This window comes from Sphaerodactylus townsendi, linkage group LG04, assembly GCF_021028975.2.
Source record: "Sphaerodactylus townsendi isolate TG3544 linkage group LG04, MPM_Stown_v2.3, whole genome shotgun sequence".
Classification (NCBI taxonomy): domain Eukaryota; kingdom Metazoa; phylum Chordata; class Lepidosauria; order Squamata; family Sphaerodactylidae; genus Sphaerodactylus; species Sphaerodactylus townsendi.
Window position 1 is genome coordinate 27,972,847 of NC_059428.1, and position 25,418 is coordinate 27,998,264.

Below are 25,418 nucleotides of genomic sequence, written 5' to 3' on the forward strand. Positions count from 1 at the left end.
GTTTTACAGTTCTACAAACAAATATATATAGCTAAACGTCATTTTTCACCTGAGCCTTCAACCTGCAAATTCGGCAGACACCTTTTCTTTAATAATATTAACTGCCAATATAAAGAACGGTAAGGATTATCCAAACTGAGATCCACTGTTGTTAAAAAGGCAACTTCTAAATTATGGCTAAGATCTAAATGGCTGTTCCACCAGGGTAATGGCAGTTCACCAGGTTAAACTATGCAGGCATTTGCAGTGGCCAGCCACCACAGGACCCAGCTTCTGGGTTTGAGTGCTGCAGCGGTCAGTCACTGTGGTAAGGCTCTAGGCGCCAGAGCCCGTGCCAATTTGCACAGTGCTGGTGGCACAGACACCAGTGCAACTCTTCCGCCACTTCCAATGATTTTCAGCCCCTCCTTTGGATTGTACAGTTAGTCTTCCTGAGCTTTACCAGAGAAGATACCAGTTTAAATAGCTACAAAAATGAGAAAGACCAAGTACAGAAATATTTGTAAATTTGCTTTAAATAGGTCTGCTGTTTCCATGATTTATTCTAAATTAATTTTAGGGTGTTCATTATTTTCTTGCGAGTAGAGGACTAGACAGATTCATAGAGGATAGTCTATCACTGCCAAATAGCAATGATGACTAAATGAAATCTCCATTTTCAGAAGCTGCATCCTAGTGAAAACCAGCCACTGGGGAACAATGTGGGGGACCTCTCATTCCCATTCTCTGCTTGTCGGCTTTCCAAAGTCAATTAGATGATTACTATACAAAGCAGGATCCTAGATAAGAGGAACCTTTGGTCTGATCCAACAAGACACTTATGTTCCTAGATTCACTTGTATGTTACTTGTAATTAAAATAACTAGTTGTCATGCATAGTGGTACAGTTGATTTCCAATAATTTATGAATACTTTGTAAAGGGGTGTACTACTGGAGTTATGCACAAAACAGATTCTATAGTTTAGAGCAGTGGTTCTCAACCTGGGGGTGGGGACCCCTTTGGGGGTCGAACGACCCTTTCACAGGGGTCGCCTAAGACTCTCTGCATCAGTGTTCTCCATCTGTAAAATGGATAAATGTTAGGGTTGGGGGTCACCACAACATGAGGAACTGTATTAAAGGGTCGTGGCATTAGGAAGGTTGAGAACCACTGGTTTAGAATGTACAGCTCGATTCCTTTTTTCTTCCTTAGTTAAGTAAACACCTCCTTTCAAGTTAAAATGCTACACTAAGAGTCCTATTAGTGAAAGAGGCCATCTCAGTCCACTTGCCTTCTACTGGTCTAAAAAAAGTCATCTTGTTATGAAGATAAATGATTCTATTTGAGAAATCAGTTTGGCTCTTGAGAAAAATAAGTATAAATCCTACAACATAAAAAAGATTTCTGGTTCTCAAGCTACAGTATATTTCAGATATATTAACAAGACCAAACATCCATCTTCTTTAATGTATGAAATGTCAGATTCCTTTTAATCTGTCATTCTATACAACCCAATTTCACAAGGAAATCCACCTACCTATTTCAGTACTGTGATATAATGGACCTACTACTTGGCAACTCATTAAATTGTCCAATAAGATACAGCCTCCCCAGTCCCAACAGAATATGTTTACAAAAGACATTAGTAGAAAGTAAGCCAGGATTCAAAAAAGTGTCACACACACATAGTGGAGAATTATATGCACCACTGGAGCCCACTTTGTTGTTTCTGGTTGTAACTGTTCCCACAACTACAGTGAAAGTCAGCTGGATGTCTCTTCAAAAATGGGAAATATACCAAAAGCGACAACAAATCAAGTTCCAACGGCATACATCATTCCTTCCAGAGCTTGGAGAAAAAAAATTTTTTAATCCCAGGCATAGGATGAAAAATACCATTAACAGAGCTATGAAAGTACAGTTCAAAATGCATATCTGAGTTTCAACTGACAAAATATATTTATATTGCCTATGAAATTAATACTTATGAAGCAAGTGCTTCCCAGAATTCAGCCTCACAAAAGGCTTCGTAATCATTCCCTCACCCATATTCAAAGCATCATGCGAAGTAACTTGCTTAAAACATTATCCAAAGATACCTTCACACTATTAATTTCCATAATCACCACTGTAATAATCTCATAATCATACATGCGCCTTTAAATATAGAACAAAAGTTCTTTCAAATAGTCCTCATTTAAATAACATATCCTCTACCATTTTGTTGCAAGAAAAATAGACTTTTAGTGCAAAAGAATTCAGTGACTTTGGGGTTTAAATGCAAAGTTCACTTGCAAGTGATCAAGGAAAAGCATTTGACAAGCAACATCGCTAGCAATTAGATCTTACTGCATTTTCAAAAATAATGACGTACAACTTTTAATGTACCTTAGGTAAAAGTATAAACACCATAACATGCTTCACAATTGTGTTTGAAAGCATCAAAAGACTCTTAGTGTGAAGTTATCCTTGCTCCAAAAGATGTGCAAGGATGAATCAAAAACAAAATTAAAAAGTTTATGATACATTACCACAGCTCCATTATCTGGCATCATTGGTGTCCCAATGTTTGCAGCTCCTTCTGGCCCCAAGGAAGGACCAGGACCCATTGCAGGGCCAGGCATTGTTCCTCTGTTGTTCATATTCATACCCATCATTGGAGGAGGAGGAGGAGGACCTTGGTTTCCAGCAGGTGCTGGGCTAAAGGCATCTATGCAAAACAGTCTACACTTAGAGCTGTCCTAGCTGAATTTGAAATAATTAAAAATATACAACAAATAAAACTGTACAAAACATCCATTATTTGAAATAAATTAAGTTTGATTCTTTGAGACTGTACATTTACTTCCACTCTCTGCCTTGAAGCAGGAATTACTGAAAGTTACTGCTGCAATGAAACTGAAAGCTTCATAACGAATTCCATCCAGACATCTTTTTTACTATGTGTCACCCAATTCCCCTTTTTACTACAACTCTTGTTCGTTTTGTTTACACATAGCTCTCAACATAGCTTTTTCTTTCAGTCATCAAAGGGGAGCCCTCCTACCTTTTACACCAGCAGAAAAGGTGGTCAGATCCAACCCACTGCCTGCAAGAAACAGCTGAATACAGAATACTACGGTTACTGTCCACAATAACTTTTTCATATGCCCCAATTTAGAGTACTTTTATATGGCTGTCCTGGGAGAGCAGTATTATTTCCCTGGCAACCTTCTTGAGACATGGTACAGAATGTTAGGAAAGTGGAGGAAAGCCAGATATATTTGCATTGTATCTAGATTGGGGCTTAATTTGAAGTTGCTGCTCAATTTGTTACAGTTTTTACATGTTGAAACTGACGATGTCACTAAATATTTATTTATTTATTTATACCCCACCCTGCCCCCAACGGGCTCAGGGCAGCTTACAATGGCATAAAGCCAAAAATCATCCACAAAATTCCTATAAATAACAATCAATAAAATAAAATCATAAAACGATTTAAAACAATCCAACTAAAAACTCAGATGGCAAGACATGCTGTTTCTCCCACAGGAGGTTCAGGGGAGATATCGTAATCAGGAAACATCTGGCTGGCTTGATAGAAAGGCCTGGCAGAACATCTGTTTTATAGACCCTGCAGAACTGGGTAAAGTTCCACAGGGCCCTGATGTTATATGGCAGCATGTTCCACTAGTTACAGCCAGCCGGATATCCCTCAGGACTGGGACCACCAGTAGACTCCCCTTCGCTGAGCAAAGAGATATCTGAGAGCGGTATTGGGAGATGCAGTCCTGCAAGTATGTGGGTCCAAGGCAACATATGGCCTTATAGGTTAACACCAAAACTCTGAAGATGATCTGGTACTCGACAGGCAGCCAGTGTACATATTCCAGGACCGGAGTTATATGGTCTCTGCTGGCTGCTCCTGTAAGCAGCCTCATGGTTACATTTTAGACAAGTTTTAATTTCCAGATCAGCAACAAAGGTAAGCCAGCGTACAGCGAGTTGCAGTAATCTAGTGTAGAGATGACAGTTGCATGGATGACTGCGGTGAGGTCGGACTAGGAGAGGTAGGGGGCCAACTGCTTAGCCTGGCGAAGGTGGAAAAAAGCAGCCTGGGCTGTTCTTGTGACCTGGTCCTCCAACCAAAGGACAGAGTCCAAGGTCACATCAAAACTCTTCACTGATTAAGTCAGATGTAGGGCCTCAACATCTAAGGCTAGCAGTTGGAAGTTCCCCAGCCTCTCCCCCCAACCCAGCCACAGTATCTCAGTCTTTGCTAGATTCAGTCTGCTCGTTTTCAACCAGCCAGCCACAACTTCTAAACAATACTGGAGATCATCAGGGGCAGAGTCCAGCTGACCCTCCATTGTAAGGATGAGTTCGGTGTCATCAGCAAACTCATGGCACTGTAAACCACAGCTCTGTATCAACAGGGCTAGGGATCGCTTGAAGATGTTAAATAACATTGGGGAAAGGATGGCTTCCTATAGCACTCCACACCTGATGGGGTGTCTCTTTGATACACCCCCCACCCCCCGGACATCACCTGCAATCCTGGGCCCTGGAGGAAAGAGGTCATCCAGCGCAAGGCTGTCCCTCTAAATTTGGTGTTGGCGAGGCGGTGGACCAGATATTCATGGTCTGCTACATCAAATGCTGCGGTAAGATCTAATAATACCAGCAGCGTAGTCCCACCTTGATCCAATTGGAGCCAGAGCTCATTTACAACGGCGAGTAGCATGGTCTCCATCCTATGACCAGCACAGAAACCGGACTGGTAGGGATCCAACACCTTTGTGTCATCCAGGAAAATCTGTAGCTGTTTCGCAACTGCTCTCTCAATTATTGTCAAAGCCAAAGGATTTCAAGATGGTCTTTTTAGAGTGAGTGGACTACTGTCTCTTTTAACTGCCCTGGAAACACTCCTTGCTCAAGGGAGAAGCTGATAATTTTCAGCAGAGGGTCCCGTAGTACTTCCTCACTGGTCTTCGCCAGCCAGGATGGGTATGGGTCAAGGGGACAAGTAGTAGATCGAGTAGCAGCCAGAATCCTGTTGACATCAGTGTGGTTAAGAAGTCTGAGTTGGTCTAGACCAGGGGTAGGGAACCTGCGGCTCTCCAGATGTTCAGGAACTACAATTCCCATCAGCCTCTGTCAGCATGGCCAATTGGCCATGCTGGTAGGGGCTGATGGGAATTGTAGTTCCTGAACATCTGGAGAGCCGCAGGTTCCCTACCCCTGGTCTAGACAAGGACCAGAAGACGGGCAAGGGGCCTCTAGTTCATTTACTGTGTTAAATATGGCAGGAAGGTCGTGGCAGAGAGACAAGATTTTTATCTGCGAAAAAGCTTGCAAACATCTCACAGCTAAATACCAATCCCTGAGATTTGGGACCTGTATTCAAGATCGTAAGTGTCTGAATAATTGTGCCGGGTGTGAGCTTGCATTCTTGCAGGCTTTCATAAGCGTCCTAAATGAGTGCCTCGATTCCTTGTCACGAGTATGCCACCACACTCACTCCAGTTGTCTCAGTTCCTATTTAGTCCTCCTCAGCGTACCAAGGGGCCAATTTGGACCAGGGATGGAGAGGATGCCTTGGTGCAACAATCTTGATCACTTGAGAGAGCTTGGTTTCCCAGCTCCCTATCAGCTCTTTCAGAGTTGCCAACAGGTGGTGACTCCCACAGGATGTTCTGGAACCCAATCGGGTCCATAAGTCTCCACGGGTGGGCCCAAATATGCCCATCACTTAAGCGGCTGGGGTGAGAGAATAGCTATTTCAATCCAGACCTTCAGAGCGAAGTGGTAGGACCATGGCATTCTATCTATGGAGGATAGGACCACACACACACCCCGCCCCAGAGATCAAATCCAGAGTGTAGCCACCCTGATGAGTGGGGCCCTTGACATTCATAAGGGAGAGACCTAGTGTTGCCATGGATGACACTAGATCCGTGGCCACTGAAGATGAGACTCTGAAGAACAAAGTCATTTGGAATGATGTAGAAGATCAAATCAATTAAATCCCAAGGCTTTCAATAAATGTAAAATGCACAGAGGCAATAAACCAGCTGAAACCAGTCAGGAGCACTTATATTGAAGATATAAGCAATACTTCAATTTACTGATAAGAGCAATGAGAGGTTGGCTCACAATTAGAAATCTAAAAAGACACCACGGTAATGTAAGAATACTTTCATTACATTTTTACACAAAATTCAAGTATAGCTATTCCACCAGTAGATAGTCTTGTACAATAAAATTATTCATTGACAGGTAGTAATTGAGTTCTAATTACCTTGTTGGCAATAGTCATCCTTATGGCATTAGTCATTTGAGCAGCACTAATGCCATAAGAATGATGAAACAAACGTGAAACAATACTACAAAGAAAAACGAAGAAAATTAAATTCCTCTTTTAAGACTGAACTAGATGCAACTGTGTTTGTTGTAGACATATGGGGGAAGAGATCTAATTTTTACCTTAAGGGCAATATGAGGTTCACTCCAGGCACAGGAAATCGGGAAACCCGCTCACTGAAAGGCCGCGATAAGCTGCTCTTCCGCCGCTGTTCTGGCGGCTCCATTACGGAGCCGCCGCCGGCCCCATCCTCTCATCAAAGCATCTATCGCCCATCGCCGGGCTAGAAGCTGCTACCGCCGCTGGCTTGTTTCCCCGCTTCTGCCCTTCTACTTGCAGGGGTAAGCCCGCCCCAGCTGTCGGCTGCCGGTTTCACCGGCTCCCATCTTCGCCTCGCTTCCTGCAGGGGATGGGCAGGGCGCATCCATCGCCTCAGTGCTGGAGCAGGCCGCTGGAGCTTGCTTCCCGCTTCTCGCTGGTTGGCGGGTGAATGCGCTTCCCGCTGCTGGCTGCTTGCCGCCAGTCGCTATCTTCGCCTCGCCCCTGCAGGGAGCAGGGTGGGCGCATCCATCACCCAAGGCCAGCTAGGGCGTAGTGTTCTCGGGCGGCCGGCGTACCGCTGCCGAACTGTCCGCCAGCCCCATCTTCGGCCTCGCCTTTGAGGGGCAGCAGGGCTGGCGATCCATTGCCTCGTCATTGCCGGGCTAGGCTGGCGCCCGCTGGCTTAGCTTTTCGCCCGCTTAGTTGCAGGGCGAAGGCTTCCCGGCGGGGTTACAGCCGAAATGGTTAACACGGTCTTCTATCTTTGCCCGCCTTCCGTAGGGAGCAGGAGCAGGCGCATCCATCGCCTGCCTGCCAAGCTAGAATAGCCGCTGCTGGTTTTGCCTCCTCACCGCCTCTGCTGGTTATGGGTTGCCAGTTGCCCCATTCCTCACCTTCCGCCCTGCTGCAAGCTGCGAGGCTGGCGCGCGGGCGGAGCCGCGGGGGAGGCGTGCGAGCCAGCGGGTAGGGGGGTGAGAGGGGAGGGTGAGCCAAATGGCTCTTTGAGGGGAAAAGGTTCCCGACCCCTGACCTAGCATGATAAAGAAAAGGATGTTATCATGATGCAGGATACAGACTCCTTTCCCCTTATATCTGAATAGGGCACACATGGGAACAAACTTGCTGGCCTCCATCACGTCTACGTTAGCTCAAAAAAGAAATTATAGAATTCTAATCATATCAAACCAAGAAAGGTACATGAATATAGCTTTTTCATGCATTTAACATATAAAACGATCACCAGCTACCATTTTATAGTCTTTCAAATGCCATCATTTCTAAAAATTCTATTTCTAGTAGGGTTCACAAACAAGAAGCTGCAAAGTTCAAAAATTTTAGAGAGAGGAGAGAAATGAAACAATTCTTCAAAAATATATTGTTTTAAAAATAATTGTCAAACTACATAAAGTGAACCAGGAGATGAAATCCACCAGTAATTTCCATGAATGAAAAGGACTCCTGTTCATGGTGCGGGATTTTGTCACCGCCTTCCTGATGCAGCCTAACCTCACCCCCCCCTCCTCCACCCACAGAAGAGTACTGCTCTTAGAAGGTGCTCTAGAAACCACATGAAGGGGTAATCAACAAAAATCATACCCTACACATTACAGGAATTAGTGCCAGCTTACACAAAGTCTCTCAACCAAGCATTTTTCCTGCGAGAGATCATATGCTTCTATCTGGTAGTATGGTGTTTGAATTTCAGAAAAGTCAAGGGACTGAGTGGAAGCAGAAATGCTGTGCCTCTATTATGAAGCACCATTATGCCCAGACCAAGGATATAGATTTCCACAGTCCCACACTTTTAAGGTTCCATGCTGTCGTCATGTTCCAATGAATTAACCACACAAGCTTTGAAAAGCATCTAATGTGTTAAAACAGAACTCACCAAGGTGTTCTAGTATGCTATCACCATGCTCCTCACTGAGCTGTTCACAGTAAGTGGTTTTGTTTTAAAGTGATTTGTAAACTAAAGGGTATTATTAAAGCAATCTATAAACTGAGGCAGGATATTAGTGAAATGAGAAATCTGCCATGAAGTCAAATATTTTCCAGTAAAATCTGAATATGGTCAGACAATACTAAAACAAACCTAAGGGAAGCAGGCTGAATGTAAGTATGAAGCACTGTATGACCCATACCCAGTCAATAAGTCTTGTTTAGCAATCACTGAAGGCTGTGCCTGTAGACTGACAGTAGAAGACTGCACTTCTGTAAATTCTGAACAAGCAGTTCTACCTGTACTCAAGGCATACAATCATCACAATGACAATCACCATAAATGTGTTTTGTTGGCTAATTAAATGAAAAGGTTTTAAAAGACAGGCCAAAGGCAACACACGGGCAAGAGCTTCTCATATCAAAGATGAAAGCTCTTGAAATGTAAACTGTTACTTGTGCTAGACATAAATGACATTTTGCTTTTCTTTTAAAACTTTCAAGTATTTATGGCAGCCCAGAAATCCATGCTTTTAAAGATCTGTCATCCATACGTATCATGTTTACTTGCACTTTACCAATTAATTAAGATACTTATTGAAGTCAAGATTTACCAGATTGAGGTTTGTTGTAAGAATGTTCGACATATGATACTTGTAAGTAACATGTACAGTCTCAAAGAAGATTTTTTAAACAAACAAAAAGAGCCTTTTGCTTTGGATCCGTACCTCCCATGTTTATTGCTCCACGAGGACCCATATCACCCATTCTCATTTCCTGTTCTCTCTGAAAGTAAACATAATTTTCATCATCAACCTACCACTTTATTACTTCAACGTTCTCATCTTTTCAAGAAATACCAAATTGCAGTTAGGCCATCACTTTAAGAAACAGAACTAATTCTCCAGTTTACATAGGTCTAAAATAAAACCTCCACAAAATTGAATTAAAACATTAACAAAAAAAAATAAAGTCAGTTTTGACCTGTCTGGACATTATTGTGCCATCAGGTATTTGTTGACATATATCCTTTCAATAGTTAAAACAAATGGTGGGAGGAAAAGGGCAGGAAATGCACAACCTGAGATCTTTCAGACCTAGCACCCAGAAGAATCCAGGAAGCACAGTAGTATCTGTTCAGTTAGAAATGATCCATAAATTTAACTGAAATCTCTATAGCATAAGGCTTGTGTATTTCTGGTCTCTATGCATGCATCCATAGCTCCACAGATAATGTCCAGGGTGGGAACAACATTTCTTAATCTCATAAACCGTGGCTACTTCTATACTGGACTACTAAGTACGCATGCCATTCTATTTTCACTGAGTGCAGCAAACCTTTATATACATGTATGTCATAGCATGTATGTCCTAGAATGATTTTGGGTGAGTGCTGTCACAGGCATAAACGAGACTTAGGTAACCACTACAAAATCTATGGCCAACTAAACAACAGATCACAGAGAACATGTTTTCATAGTTCCTATTTTTGTGTTAAACTGTTATGGTAATCATATGTCAACCTTATTGCTTAAAAAAAAATCAGGTCCACAAGAAATGAGGTAAGAAAGTACAATATTTACCAAATGCCAAGATAGGACTCACCATCTATCTTGCATTTAAGGCAATACAAACAATAACACACACTATTTTTAAAAAGTTAAAATTAAACAACTGCCATCAGGATGAGTGTAGAAACCTTAAAATTCTATAAAATTAAGTGCAGAAAGCCCTATTACATTTCACAAACATTTAACAATAACGAAAAAACAGATTGCATATTAGCTTCAATGTGATTCAGAACAAAATTAATAGTCATGAACCCAGTGAGCCACACTACAACATCTGATGTATAAATATCAAAACTGTAAAAATGGAATTACATAAGTGCAATCAGTGAAGAAAGACATCTCTGTGTCTTTATTTAAAACATCATGTCCGCTTGTTCTTCGACAATACATCATGCTGCATTTTCTTCATCAAAACATAGTTGTTTTCACAAAACATAGTTAGTTTCTTTTTGGTAATATTTAAAAATACAGCATAAACCTGCAAAGAATAATTCACAAGTCCAAATCAAAAAAATTTTTTATAATGCTTAAAAATGACAGAATATCCAGACAGCTTACATGACGTTGCTCAGCCAGTTTTCACTTGGCACACAATGGGAATTTGCAATGTCAATGGTACAGAAATAAGGCACCACAAGATCCAATGATTTTTCCAGGACAAGACAAGCATGAATAGTACAGCAGAAATGCAGGCAGAAGGCACTTGGATAAGTGAACATATTAAAAAAAAAGATTTAGTATTTGAAAGGAAAAGGTGCCATGATTTGAAGTAGAAGGCAAAACTCAGGATGCTTGTCTACAGAAAATGCATGAAGGCTTTGTTAAAACAAGACTGCACATGCCTGTCAAAAATGCTCAGTATCCACCTTGGAGACCTCGTACTGCCTTTGTTTCTGTAACACTGCCCTGCTAGCAGCCTTAGTGGTCCAATCCAATCAGACCTCAGAAGGTGAGCAGGGTCAGTTCCTGGATGGGAGACCACCAAGGAAGACTGGAGCTGCTATGCAGAGGAAGGCAAAGACAACCCACCTCTGCTCATCGCTTGCCTTGAAAACCCCATGAGGTGGAACTTTCATAGGGTCACCATGAGTCCATCACAACTCCAGCACACTTTACCTTTAAACCCACACTCGAACTGCCTTCCTTACCTTAAACAAAACTTCCACTCAAAATAGAATCCATATTTACAACAGGAAAAAACCCCACTATTCTTAGTTCCATATAGTGATGTAGATTTAACCCCTGGGCTGGATGCAAGATCAGGTAAAGAGGACAATAAGAAAATCAAAACTATCTAATTTCATAGCTTGTCACTTCATTTCAAAATGTCACTGATTTTCAAAAAAGTATCTTTCACGTAAGCAGGCTGAAGTTATTTTCATTGAAGCTCATAATGGGGAATTCAATACTCCTCAACATTTGGATAAGTTTTTCAGTTTTCCAAAAGCAGAAGTGGCATTTCACTCTAAAAACTCTTGAACACACAACTAAGTAACCACTTGGCCACATTAGCCACTTAGTGATCAGATCCCCACAATTACTATTAGACAGCTCACTTTCTTGAGGTAAAAACAACGTGACACATTCTCAGATATTTCGTACTACTTTTTACCTAAATCAGCATTTTTCTTTATCCTCAGACTGCAGAAATATACAGCATTTCACCTGCAGCAGAAGATCCCTAAAATCTACTGCATGTTCTCCTGTCTTCCCAGTAACTCCTCACTGCAAGAGCATTTAGAACACTTTTACAGCAGCATTTTCAAATGCTGTCCTCAGGCCTGAAGTACAAGGACAATTCCAGAGGGTGCACAAAGCTTAATTCACAGTACTTCCGTCTGGATTATTATTATTATTACAAACTTCTCAAACAAAAGAATGATAATAGTCCTATTCATTGGGGCTCAAGAAACACTGGTGAGTAATGAGGAACAGAACTCCTGGTCAGCTCGTTTTCTTTACCACTACAAAGACTGTCATAGGGAAGATGGGGAGTTTCCTACATGCCACATTAACCTGTTCAGGGGCACAGAGTGCAGCGCTTTAGAGTTAGATCTTCACTAGGTAGGATGGGAGCCAATGATTCTTTGCATGCCCTGGCCCCAAGCCTTTTAGAGCCTTGGAAATAACAACCAGTGGTTTGAATTGTGCCTAGAAACAAATGGGTAGCCAGCGCAGACCTTTCGGCACAAGAATGATACAATCCCTGTAGCTAACCTCTGATAGCAAGTAGCCTGTCTCTTGCACTGTGGACCAACTGAAGTTTCCACACCATTTTCAAAGGCAGCCCCATGCTTCTCTCGTCTAAAAAGGACAACTGATCACATGAACCGACCATTACTGAAACTCAAAGCAGCTCACTAATTTGTTCGTTTTAGTACCCTGCTAACAACTAACTCATATCATACCTTGTCTTCCTCCTCCTCCCAGATGCCCACATTGGCATGCAAGAATTAAAGGTGCCCACTGAGGGAAACGACTCCTCCCCCCTCAATACCATGTCAACAGTTCCCTCCTGCTTGTCATTCTGTTCACAGATGCCTGCCCCTCTTCCCAGATCCCTGCATCACCATGCAGCAGTTAACAGCAGTTGTGGCTGCCAGCAGTCCTGACTCTCCCCCAGAGAACAGCCAATGACTACTCCTCCTTAGGCAGTTGCACACAGTACAGTGACTGTAGTTATTCAGCACTGGGGGAGAATGGCAAATACATGAGAGAGTAACTACCACATTCCGCTGTTTTGTGCCTATTCTGTGTAAGCTCCACCCCCAAACCTGGTGCATGGTAAGGCAGGGTAATCGGGAGCCCAGGAGGCTGACCATCTCATCAGCCTCTGTCAGCATGGCCAATTGGCCATGCTGCTAGGGGCTGATGGGAATTGTAGTTCCTGAACATCTGGAGAGCCGCAGGTTCCCTACCCCTGGTGTAGCCTAACCTGTGATGGAATTAAGAGGGAGAGAATGGTCTTTCTACCTGGAATGCTGCCCTCTGACCTGGCAGAACAGTGCCCTGAACATAGGAGTCTGTTTGGATTCAGAACTCCATCTTGGGACTATGTCTGACCTTTTGGACAAAAATGCCTAAAAGACCTCCTCCCTCAACTTCACCTCATGCCTGGCATGTACTCAGGAAACAGCATTTGAATATGAACAACAGCACATCTGGGCAACATCAGTTCTCTTTTGTCTATATCTCTTAACTCAAGGGTCTTCCTCTGACTCACCTTCCTTGTGACCATCTATGCTGTAACACTCATTAAGAGTCGTTACCTGTTTATTGTCCACGCCCAGCGAAACCCATTCAAGACAATGGGTTAGCCATCAGGTCAATAGTCTGACACTCAAGACTATTGCCTCACCTGGAACAACAGGAAAAATCAGTTGTTCAAGGATTTCCTTTGCCCCAAGACATGTTTCTCCCTATAAAAGCCCACCTCAGACCCCAGTTAGGTGTTCAATATTAATACTACACACCACCATAGTGCTCGATAATATTGTTCCATCAGCACTGATCATTTCAGAGCCTAGTGCTGGCCCATTAGGTCTCTGTCTCCTGGACATCTACTACAAGACTGGTAAATATAAACTTTAATGTCCCATCCCTTCTCTATATATAACCAAAACCTGTCTTTCACCTCTAAATTACATCCTAGGAAACCTTGTATGTGTGTGTTTTTCCCCAAAAGCTGAATGATTGCGAGTGTGGTTTTATTTTATTTCATTATTTTCTCAATAAAACCCTTAAAAAATTTATTTTTCTCTGCTGCTTTCTTCTAAAGAGCTGAAACCCGTGATAAAGGTAGTTTCCTTTCAGTCCTGGTCCCACTCCTGCAGTACCACTGCAAGCAGGCATTTTACAGGCAAGCCGCTTTTGTGGGTAATCTGCCACGAGCTTTCCCTGCTGTTCTTTTACCCTCTAGCTATGAGCTAGGTACTCATTTACCGACCAAGCAATGGATTGATGGCTGAGTTGACCATGAGCCAGCTGCCATGATATCTGACCCACAGGGGGTTCGAACTCCTGACCATGTGAGTGGCAGTGCAAGCACTAATCACTACGCCACGCGGCTCCTGAAACCCATATACACAGGGAATATATATCGTGCTAAATGACCTTGTACTCTATAGCTAATTTCCCCAATCAAAGAGGGTTGTGTCATCCCATCATTTTGGGTAACAATAGTGATTAGCTGGAAGTGAGTTGTTATCACCAGAGCCACTCTTCCTACCAGATATTTGAATCTAAGGCTAAAATTGAATCTCTAAGAAAAAATTGGCCTTAAGAGTACAGGAATAAAGGGAAGAAGCATTCTTCAAGGAGATGCTTCAACAGGGGGAGAGCAAAAGCTACAGAGTAAAATTATTACTGTTGGGGGGGAGGGGAAGAGGAACAGCAGAAAGACCATGGTGAAGAGAATGATCGTAGCATGAAATAGTGAGTTAGGAACATGATGGATTAAACAAAAGCAATATGTATATTCAAAGAAAACTTTTTCAAAATAACCACGACAATCCTTTTAAATTGCATTTTCCACCACTTCTTTTCAAGAAAAACAAACAATAAACTCAGTAGAAAATAAATCACACATCTCTAGCTTAATCTTAGTTTAGCTTACCTGGAAGTTTCCTAGATAAAACATGGTCCGCTACAATTCCCATCAGCCCCTGTCAGCATGGCAGGGGCTGATGGGAATTGTAGTTCATGAACATCTGGAGAGCCGCAGGTTGCAGACCCCTGGTTTAGGGAAATGTCTGTGCCAGATTCCTTCTTCAGTATATATACAAATAACAAATACTGGACTGCTATATTCATTACAGATATGATGAAGTAGTAGACCAGTGAAAATGCAGCTTCTCAACCCTTAATTATATCAAGTTGGGAACAGACTTGTTTTCTCTTCCTCCTCTACTCTCCTTCAACTGAGAATTCTTCCATAACTCCTGAACATCTTCCGAACAACTAAAGGAAGTATGAGGTGATAAATCTTAATACAAGGAAGAAATATTGTTGAGTAAGAGGTAAGGCTGTTGAGTAAGAGGTAAGGCTAGTCTGACATTATATCTACAACATTTCTAGATCCAGAATTACTGTTTCAAATGCAGGTTGAGGAGGCATACTGGCCTATTTTTCCAAATTAGGTCCACTTGCCAGGTGTAGCTGTTACTAGAAAGAGCTGATCTGGTCACTATCATCCATGCTATGCTAACATTTAAAACATTCTACAAATGATTCCACTCTGCAGCCTTTTTATGCCAGTGAATGCTCTTTTCAGCATTTCAGAACATAAACTGTTACTTATACAACCCTATATTTTTTTGTCTCTGGGCAGGATCGTAATATGTTGGAGGCAAATTCCCTTCAGCAAAGGCATAGCTTCACGCAATATCCCTTTCTTTTCAGCCAAGTTACTTCCTGTGCTGGCCAGCTGACCAGTTATCTCAGCTGGCCAGTTATTCCTTTAGCAATTTTGTATAAAGTTAAAACCTTGGGCTCATCAAAAAAAGTTTTGTACTCCTGGAGTTTTTCACAATTCTAGGAACTCTGTATTAACCCATTAATCAACCCATGCTAGCATCAGCCATTGTTAACAGCAGGGTAGAAATAATACCAAACAATAACTTGCTGAAGAAGAGCATGAGACTCTGCAGCCCACTCTCATTAATGAGTGTGGGCAGGCAAAAAGATTTCTAACAATTCTTCACACCACTTCAGATCCCTACTTTGCTCCCTAAGCTGTTCGTGCTCAGTGGGTAGCAGCAATGGAGGTCAAGGTAGGAGTCTTATGCCTGTGATGGACCAAAGTATCACTGGAAAGTATCATTATTTAACATTTACATAATGCACTGAAGCACTCAAATTGCTTCTATTGCATTATATCAGCAATCCATAATAATTTTTAGCATAAGCAAGAATTATGTAAATGACTCACCAAAGGTCACTGAGCTAGTGGTGGTTGAAGTAAAATTTGATCTAGAAAATGCCCAGTTCACACAGTTAACAACTATACTTTATCATATCCCATATCTTTTTAATGTCATAGCTGGGTGATGAATATTTCTTCTGTAACAACAATCATATGGCAGGATGAGTAGTATGTAGCATGCTAAATCTTTAGCTTTTTGTTCTCTAAACAATAGCAAATAACTCTCAGATATTTAAACAGAGGAATAAATTCAAATACTCACTGTTCACCAAGTGGTTTTGCCAAGTGCAACATGTGAATTCAGAATATAACAGTTGCCTTACAATACTTCAACATTTTTAAAAGCTTATAGTAAATTACATAAAAATTATAAACATTAATCCCTTCAAAGATATATTTACAAATGAAAAATGAACTGCCACACCATACAACTGAAAGATTTCAGTTCCTTCAGATTTATAGGCATTTTCAATGAAAATCCAAATATGTCACATGTCACATGGTTCTCTGATTGAATTGCATATTAATCAGTTAACATTATCTTACAAAATTTCTGACTATTTGAAACAAAGTATTCACCCCTAAAAGTAGAAATTAAAAAAACTTTACACAATCAATAGCAGCCCTTGTATTCACTGATACACAATACATGTTAAATTACGAACAGCAGTACAACCAATTTGGGTAAGCTCATTTTACCAATCCACTCTTTAAAGAGCCCTCAGCCACACCCACTCCAGATGAGGTTATGCAGGGAGTTAGCTTCCCTAGGTGGGAGTTAGCTTCTCAAGATCAAGATTGTTTGCTTCACTCACCACAGAGAATTAAAGCAGCAGAAATGAAATACAAGGTTAAAAGTGAAACAAGCATGTCTCTGATTTAAGTGTAACCTACTATGAAATACAAATGACATACAACACAAAGGATCAGAAGTTTTTTAACTATGCAAGTAGTTTCACACTGTGGTCTCTCCAGCCACAAGTTCTTGCCTAAGTTTGAGGTAAAAATAACAAATCCTTCCTTGTGCAGATAGAACGTGCTTTATGCAATTACTAGCAATCAGACTCTTACCTTAACAGAGACAATGCAGAATCCTGTTATATAAACAACTATATACATAAAATACCATACACAATGCACACAGCGTCCTCCCCGGTAGAGTAATACAAAAATCAGACACATGTCATTTGTGGAACCCTTCACTTACTAGCTATTGTTACAGAAGAGGGGAATAATCAAAACAGACTGGAAAATATGAAGCAGAGAGATGTTAGTCTTGCTTGCTGAAAATTGAGAAGTATATATTTTCTGGAATAGAAACTTGGGCAGCAAGAAAGAAGCCTCCCAGGGCTGATGACATAATGCGAGGGAGCCACTTGGTAAGAAGCAGAAAGTAGCAGGAGTGTCTGAATTTCTCTATAATGATTCCACATGTTAAGTTATACCACTGGCTATAGGTTTCCAGTTATACCAATAATGAACGTGGAATTGACTTGAGCTATATTCTTAGTATACCACTGTGGCTCTAACAAAACTAATTCCACAGTCCCTTCTAAAATTCTAACCATCCCAAATTGAGTAACTGAATGAAACAACCAGGTCACACATTCATCTTTCTCAAAAACTGCATGCATGATTTTAGTTCATGATAAGAATTTAATGTCAAATTGTTCAACGGTAAATAGTGCTTACATGCAAAATTTCTTCAAAAAAAGAAGCATCCAGCATATATTTAAAAATACTGCTCCTAGGCCTGATTCTGAGGAACACTAAGATTTTAAGCCATTAACTGACATTCCTATAATTTCCGTTTTTACTTAGCAGAACAATTAGATTTTAGAACAATCATAGCTGACAATGACAACTTGGAGTGTCTTGTAACTTGAAAAAATAACTTTAGTACGTTCTTTAAATGATTCTGCTGACATCTTTTCTTCATAGCTGTAAATCTAGACTTTATCTTTAATAAGAAAAAGCAGGAAGACTCTGCAGACATGTCAATTCGCTATACAAAGGCTAGTACTTAGTAAACCATCTTGGGGGTCACTTGAGTGGAAAAAGGTGGCATCAAAATGGTTTCATAAAATGATGTGCAAGAAGTGTGTATGCCATATGCAAATATGAATATTGGCCATGCTGGAAGGGGCTGATGGGAATCATCATCCATGAACATCTGGGGTGCCAGAGTTGGACACCCCTGATCTAACACATACACATAGCCATTTCTACTGCATGATGAACATCCAGGGCTGACTACTACCGGTACGTGAAACAGGATGCGGGACTAGCTGGATCATCCAGCAAGGCTCTTCCTACATTAGCATGAACAAGGGAATGCTAGAATCCTTTCATTATTTGTATATGTATTCAATTTTGATTACAGATAAAAGAGTAAAAATATTTTATTCACTATGCTTTTGGAATATCTGGAGAACGTTTCAATGTTTATCACAGGCAATTTCCGCCAACTCCATCAGACAAGTTAAAATTGTGCCAAACATGCTCAAGGAATTAACTTGCCTCCCCCTCAATAAACTATCATGCAAGTCCCCCATCCAATCCCCCAGGATCAAAAATTTCTGTCGTTGTCACCTGCATTGTCATATTTGATACCGGGTGGGGTAGGAACAGAACAGGAGAAGGGCTTAAGAAAACATCATGTTTTCAGTGCAGTTTCTCAGATAGTCACCCTTTTGGTTAACAATGATGTGAGGCTGAACTAGCACTCCTAGTGGAGATGCACTTTGTGATCTGGGTTTGTCAGCGCAAAACAAACTGTCAATACTGGACAAAATATCTAGGTTCAATAACTTATGAGCTGTACAGGCAGAGAGAGTCTGGAATAGTCCCCCTTCTTGTAAGTAACTGGCATGGTATGTCATGCTGGCTGAAATAAGCCTGTGCTGAAAATCTAACAGGCATATCAGTATCTGCCTAAGCAAAGTCTCTTAATTGCATTTCTTTCCATCACCAACCTTCTGTATCTGCTTTAGAAATTCCTTGGGAAGATTTATAGGTGTGAGAGAATACCGGCCTGTAATAGGCTCTGTTTTACAATCCTATACTACTGTCCTTAAGAACTGCAACAAAGTCGCCCCCATGGGTTAATTAATGTCTGTGCATTGATCAACTAACTTTCCAACACACAAGAAGCTTCTTTGGGACACATTATCCAATTTGAAATTAAAGAAATCAAAAGATTTTTCCTCCTTTTGGAGTTATAAAGATGATGGCGGCAGCTGTTTTTGAACTATTTTGACGTGGGATGAGGATGACACAGCTGGAGATAAGGTAAAGCCTTGCCTAAACCCTCAGTTTATTACACAACACTGACACTTAGAAGCATTTAAGAACATGAGTCAATGAAAAAATTCAAGAAATACCAAGGCAATGGATATAGTACTTTTCCAGCTTAATGAGAGTTCTTCCCTTTTTAATTCTACATTTTAAAGTATCTTTTATTTAGTCCACACATGAACACCATGCATTGCTCATTTTAAACTGTCCTCCAAAATGAAAACGTTAATTATATCAAATGATTAATAGTTCCAACATTCACTTGATCTGTAAGATCAATTCAATGAACTTATTTATTTATTTATTTAAATTTATAGACAGCCCAATCCCCAAGGGGCTCTGGGCGGTGCACAACATAATCTATGTACAATATATAACAAGGGTCGCAATAGTGACCATATATACTAAAATTCGTTAAAATCATTAAAACCATGTAAACAGTGGTCAAAACAATAACAATAAAAATGGCATCCCGCAATCCAATTCCTTTAAAAACCACCCCAAAAAGAAGGGAGCAACCAAACTCCTCCCTAAAAATAGCAATAAATATGCAAAAACAGATTATAAAATAGGGAGCAAGAGAACCAGGGAGCAAAGCAAGGAAGGGGGGGGGCACACCTCAGCGACTGGACGCTCCAAAGGCCCGGCGGAACAACTCAGTCTTACAGGCCCTGCGGAATTCACCAAGGTCCCACAGGGCCCAGACAGCTGGAGGAAGAGTGTTCCACCAGGCCGGGGCCAGGGCTGTAAAAGTCCTGGCCCATGTGGAGGCCAGCCGCATTTTGATTACCATCACCCATTTGCACAAGTGACTAGTAACCAAATATCCCATTTTTGTCTCCAACAGAGGAAGAAATGCCTCTTAAGACACTGTCAACTACACTTTAAAAAAAGCATATGGGTTTTTTCCCCTTCAAAACTGATATTTTGTTTATACACTGAAACATTTCAAATCCTCAATCCAGCATAAATTCGGGCCCCAAAATGTGCAAAACCTACTGTATGTAGAAAATGAGACTCAAAATTCTGGGCCTCCTTCCACCAATAACAATGAAAGGTGAGGAAAAAGTAGAAATGCTGCATTCAATCCTCCCTTGAAGCCCCAAACCTTTCTCATAGATTCAGCTCAGAAGTGCAAGGGATGATGAATATAGACCAGCAATTTTCAAACTTTCTGATGTGGTACCATACTTTGATTAAATCATATGTTTTCTTGCTGGTCCTGTATGTTTTCATGTAGTGGAGAGCTCACATCAGGTTCATGGTCAAACTGACAGCATAAGGATTATCTTTTATCTCTGATTATTAACTACAGACTTATTGCCTTTAGTTTGTCCTACTCTTGCTTTAAAAGGGTAATTGGCATTTCATCAGATGCGTTTTACATGCATCTGTTTGATAGGGAGATGGCGAGCAGTCTTCAAGCAACAGCTGGACAAATACTTGTCAGGGGTTCTCCAGGATGATCTTGTATTGTGCAGGGGGTTGGACTGGATGGCCTGTATGCCCCCTTCCAACACTACGATTCCATAATACCTCATTGATAGTTAAGAACCAATCATATATCTAGATTCTCCAGATGATGAATATTTGTTTGTCAGAAAGACCCACAGTCCAATCTAAAGCTGTTGGGCGGGCAGGGCTCTACCCACTCCACAGTAGTTTCCCATGGTGTGGGAAGCCTTTAAAAAAGTAAAAAAACAAAAAGAATCCCCCATGGCCAAGAACAGAAATATGCCATGATTTCTGCCAGCAGCTACAGCGGCACACAGGGGCCCATTGAGCACTGGAGACAAATTAAGGTCAGCCTCCCGCTGCCACACCTGCGAAGCGTTTCTCCTTGGCAGGCCTTGGTGACAACTGCAACTTCCTGGTCAGGTGCTACAGAGTCATGCAGTGCCCAATCACCCAGATAAGTTCCCCTTTACACCAGCAGAAAGGGCATTTCCACCATGCTGGGGTGTGCCAGCTCCAGAGGGAGATCTGATACCCCTACCCCAATTGGGTTGCCCGTCTAAGATTGCTATTTTTCTACTTGTTGATGCAATAATAAAATTTACCTAGTAATTAGCAAGATCTCTGTTAGTGTGTGTGACTTTGTTCATTGAAAAATACTGATTTGCTTCAAATTTTATTTATTCAAATTTAGTAGAGAAATACTAGGAGATCTGATTTCATTGTTTTTCCAGCAGCTATAGGATTAATTACCCCTTTTAAAAAACTTGTCTAATAAAGAGAATTGTTTCATTTGTAAAATAAAAGACAGTAACCCCCTGAAAGTTTTCTGCCTGGTTTGCTGGTGAGAACCCAAAGAACAGAAAACACAATTATTTTTTAATCAAAATTAAAAGTTGCAAACAATGTTAATCTTAATACATCCTGTAGATATCCGGGACTAAATAGCTTAGACAATAGATCACTGGGAACTAACTAATCAAGAGTGTTTAACTCTAACTGGATGTGAGAGTACATTATCTCATTATAAAGTGGGACACATTTTAATTTGTGATAGTTTTTGGGATCCACTTGCAAAGTAACTCCATGCCACTTTCCTTGTTTTTGACAGAAACCACAGGAATCTTACAACAGTAGCATTACACAATTTCAGTGTTTCTTCTTCATGTTTAACATTTATAAACATTCAGCTTTACTAAGCAACAAGCTGTATTTCTGGCTTTTTTGCACATGAAGAAGCAAATCTTAAATGTGCTTCTAAGCTTCCCACAGCCTCCCCTCTGAGCTCATGGCCGTTCCTACTCTTCCTTCATGGGACTGAAACCCACAAAATAGTATGCTGTGAGCCACTTTCAGGACCCAATCAACAGTTCTATCATCAAAGGCACAGGTAAAGCTATTGCTCACAAGCAGCACAAATATGATAGTGCAAGTTTAGAAGTGAATCCCCCATCAAAATGGACATTTGAATCAACTAAGATTTCTTTAATCTGCTGACATCTCAAGTAGTGTTACCATATCAGTTTTAGAGAATTCTGAAATACTGATGCTGGAGCTACAAAAACTAGATGTACAGAATTCATCAACTGAAGACTTTGCTGTTGGCATGGCAGGTAAAGATGAATTAATTAATTTAGGATCTAGAAAAAAACTTCAGAAGGAGAGGCAAACTCCCTAATGAAAAAAAATAATTTTCAGACACTGAATGTAATAAATGTGCATAACATCCAAATGAACAGAAAAAAACAAGCACTGATTAAAGAATAGCATTTTTGGGAAAAGATGCAATTGTTCTAAAACGCATTAACTAATTTACTACTTATACATCTAAAGTAATTTTTAAAAGCAGCTGATTTTAGTAGCAATACACCCAAATCTTAATCTGTATAGAATTCTGCATTTTCAGAGTAGATTTTTCTGCCACTGACAGCAAGTAACTGTGTTAACCTATGAAATTCCTGAATTTCATGTCAGGGAAGTAAGATAACAGATCACATTTTTACTACCAGTTTTTGTTTTGCAAAGATAAGAGTCCAACCATTATTCTGGGCCAAAGATATACTTAACTAATTTGATATGAGGCGAGTCAAATAACAAAAAACCTTGGGGACTCCAAGGACCATATCACCAGTTGCCAAGAAAAAGAGAGTAACCCTTTATTAAATGTTCGTCCATTAGCAGTTAAAAAAAAGAGTAGCAAAAGCAGGGGAACTAATAGTCAAAAATACAATTTTGTCAATTTTACTTTACATGCTAACTTCAGTGGTTAATGATCCTAAATAGTATCAGAGTAAAACTGTAATTTACAAAAAGTTACCGGGGGGTGGGGGGGGGTGTTAATAAAGTTAATAAATTCTTCGAGTATGGAACTGTAAAAGATTTAGAATATTTCATCACATACACACCCGGAATTTTCAGTAGGCAATATGACTCAATTGCCAGATTAGAGTAGAGTTAAATAAAATAGTTAATATGCTGTATAAGAATGACTTTCAGTGGCTGTACATTTTCCCATACCATGGTGTGAAGGCAAGTATCTTTAAATAGCAAATTTACCCCACCTAAAGTGTTAATTTTTATTCTAAACAGAACCATGACTTTAACATTTTCACCTCTTGTTGCCAGCTTCAATGGTAATAAAAACCATTCAGTTACTCATTTTAATACGATTCCTTTCAGAGGGAGTCCACAGTGCTGCTTCGACTGAAAAGAGTATAAAACAGCTTGAACTTTGGAGAAAAAACTGCCAAGCCCTGAAAAAAACAGCATTCTGAATCATTATATAAATAGTTTTGAATTTGACCATGGACTACTTTTTGATCAGGACAAGTTTGAACAGCACTTGTTGAAGTTGCTAAGAAAATGATTAAAATTCATTTGCTGTATCATTAGCATTACAATCCTCCATCTTGTAACTCAAATAAAGAATTTCATACTACTATTAAGGATCCTGAACTAACTATATACAATGTGAACAATATACAATGTGAACAAGTATCTAACGGGATTCAACATGGGCTACAATAAAAAGCTTTTCTAACAATTACTGGAAATTCAATCAGTATTCTATACTGTATGTTTTCAAAAACCAGTATAGAGCATTGTTTCACAGAAAGCAGATTAATACACATACCCTAAACAAGGAAGCTTCAAGCTTCCAACATAGAAGGCAATATACTTACCATTTAAATCCTTAAAAATCAAGTGGTGAAAGAGGTTAATTACAAACTGACTTATTTCAAACCTTCTAAAAGGAACAAAACAAATATTGACAGTTATTTACAAGAGTATACAGAAAAGAGCTTAACAAAACTCATTCTGAAGATAGAAATATGCACTGAGTGACAAACTAAATCCTAGACTAGCATATCAACAGGGATCAGTTACTGGATTCAAGAAAATGTTGCTTATTCTGCATTTTTATGTGTCCAAAACAAGCTGACGGAAAACATTTCCTTACAAGAAGTCAATCTAAGCTGTGGTGATATCCATTACTAGAGGATTATAACTGAATTAGAAAAGAGCAAGAGTCCAGCAGGATCTTAAAGACGAACAAAATTTCTGGCAGGGTATGATTTTTTGTGAGTGACAGCTCACTTCAGAATTAAAGCTCATACCCTGCCAGAAATTTTGACAGTCTTCTATTGGACTCCTGCTCTATTCTACTATACTTGCAATGAACTCTAGCCATGTCCCCCCCTTCCCTTTTCTCCTTAATTGTCCCATACATAAATACTCTCTCTTGCCCCAAAATTCAGATGGCTTTAGGAGAGTTTATCTGGGGCAGAGTATGTGGCTCTCCTTCAGATTCAGGCCAAGCTCCAAGGCAGAACAGAACAAGTATCATGTGCTGCTCACAAGGCAAAGCCTGTATGAAGTACTCTGGTGAGATTCTGCATCAAGGTTTTGATATGGCATTATTTTAATGCAGGCACAGGGGCCTTGCCAATATATTTAGAGACAGGAAAGTGGGGAGCTGAAAGCTAGAATTTTCTACAAGAAAAAATTAGAAGTGAAGAGATCCCCCTAGATAAGGGGTAAGACTAATCAAGAACCACAAGCATTCAGGACTTAACCATATTGATAAATCAAGATTAGAGAAAGTGCCCTACAGCATGTGTCCTAAACTGCAATGCAAATGGAAGCGAAAATTTGACCCTGTATTTACATTTTCCAAAGTGCCCTACATCTCACTCCTCTTTTTTAGCAAGATGTCAATTGCTCTGCATACACACTGTACACATGCCATATATTCTCGTTCAGAGGAAAAAATGACAAGCCCGTGGAGAAACAGGACTCTCCACACAACAGTAGAACAAATGGGCTCAGATATACATCTAAAGGAAAAATTATAGTTTTTAGTTTCTTTTTTTTTTTCAAAAAAGATAATCTTATGAGCAAATGCCAACTCAATGTCCACGCCGTCAATCAGAAAATAATAAAACCAAACAGTTAAGAACTGAAGAATTATAATTTGAGCGTATTATTCTGAATACAATATTTGTATATAAAATCAGATTCCACAACATGAACTTTACTTCATACCTGCTCTACAAAATGTAGCCATAAAAATTTGTAGCAGCACCTCATCCTTAGATAATGGCAATCACTGTTACCAGCACAATGCAGTATCATGCATCTCTTAGCATCTTGGGACAGCCTTCTTTCTCAAAATACCTTTGAAAGCAAACTGTAGTTAAAATGGCAAAGTGAAAATTCTGCCTATGATATCTTTCTGCTAGCCATTCCAGCAACTCATTTTTCCTCATGTGAATGGTAAAGCCTGTAAAATGATCAGGTCATCAACTTTTAGACCTTAGTTCATAGTTAAAGGTTAAGATGCGGACCTTCACATTACGAAGTGA

The 25,418-nt window shown here is 40.3% G+C and overlaps 1 protein-coding gene across 3 annotated transcripts in view; it reads right to left on the reverse strand.

Annotated features, from left to right (window-relative positions):
• PSPC1 (paraspeckle component 1) overlaps nucleotides 1-25,418 on the reverse strand; it is a 64,688-nt gene that overhangs the window by 26,938 nt on the left and 12,332 nt on the right. Inside the window, exons 7-8 of one of the 3 annotated variants that reach the window (XM_048495093.1) lie at nucleotides 9,036-9,093; nucleotides 2,513-2,691 (exon numbers count right to left, since the gene is read on the reverse strand). The exons of the other annotated variants lie outside the window; for them this stretch is intronic. Of the exons in view, the coding sequence (XP_048351050.1) occupies nucleotides 2,513-2,691; nucleotides 9,036-9,093 (237 nt within the window). The remainder of the gene's footprint in view (nucleotides 1-2,512; nucleotides 2,692-9,035; nucleotides 9,094-25,418) is intronic. 3 annotated transcript variants of the gene reach the window in all.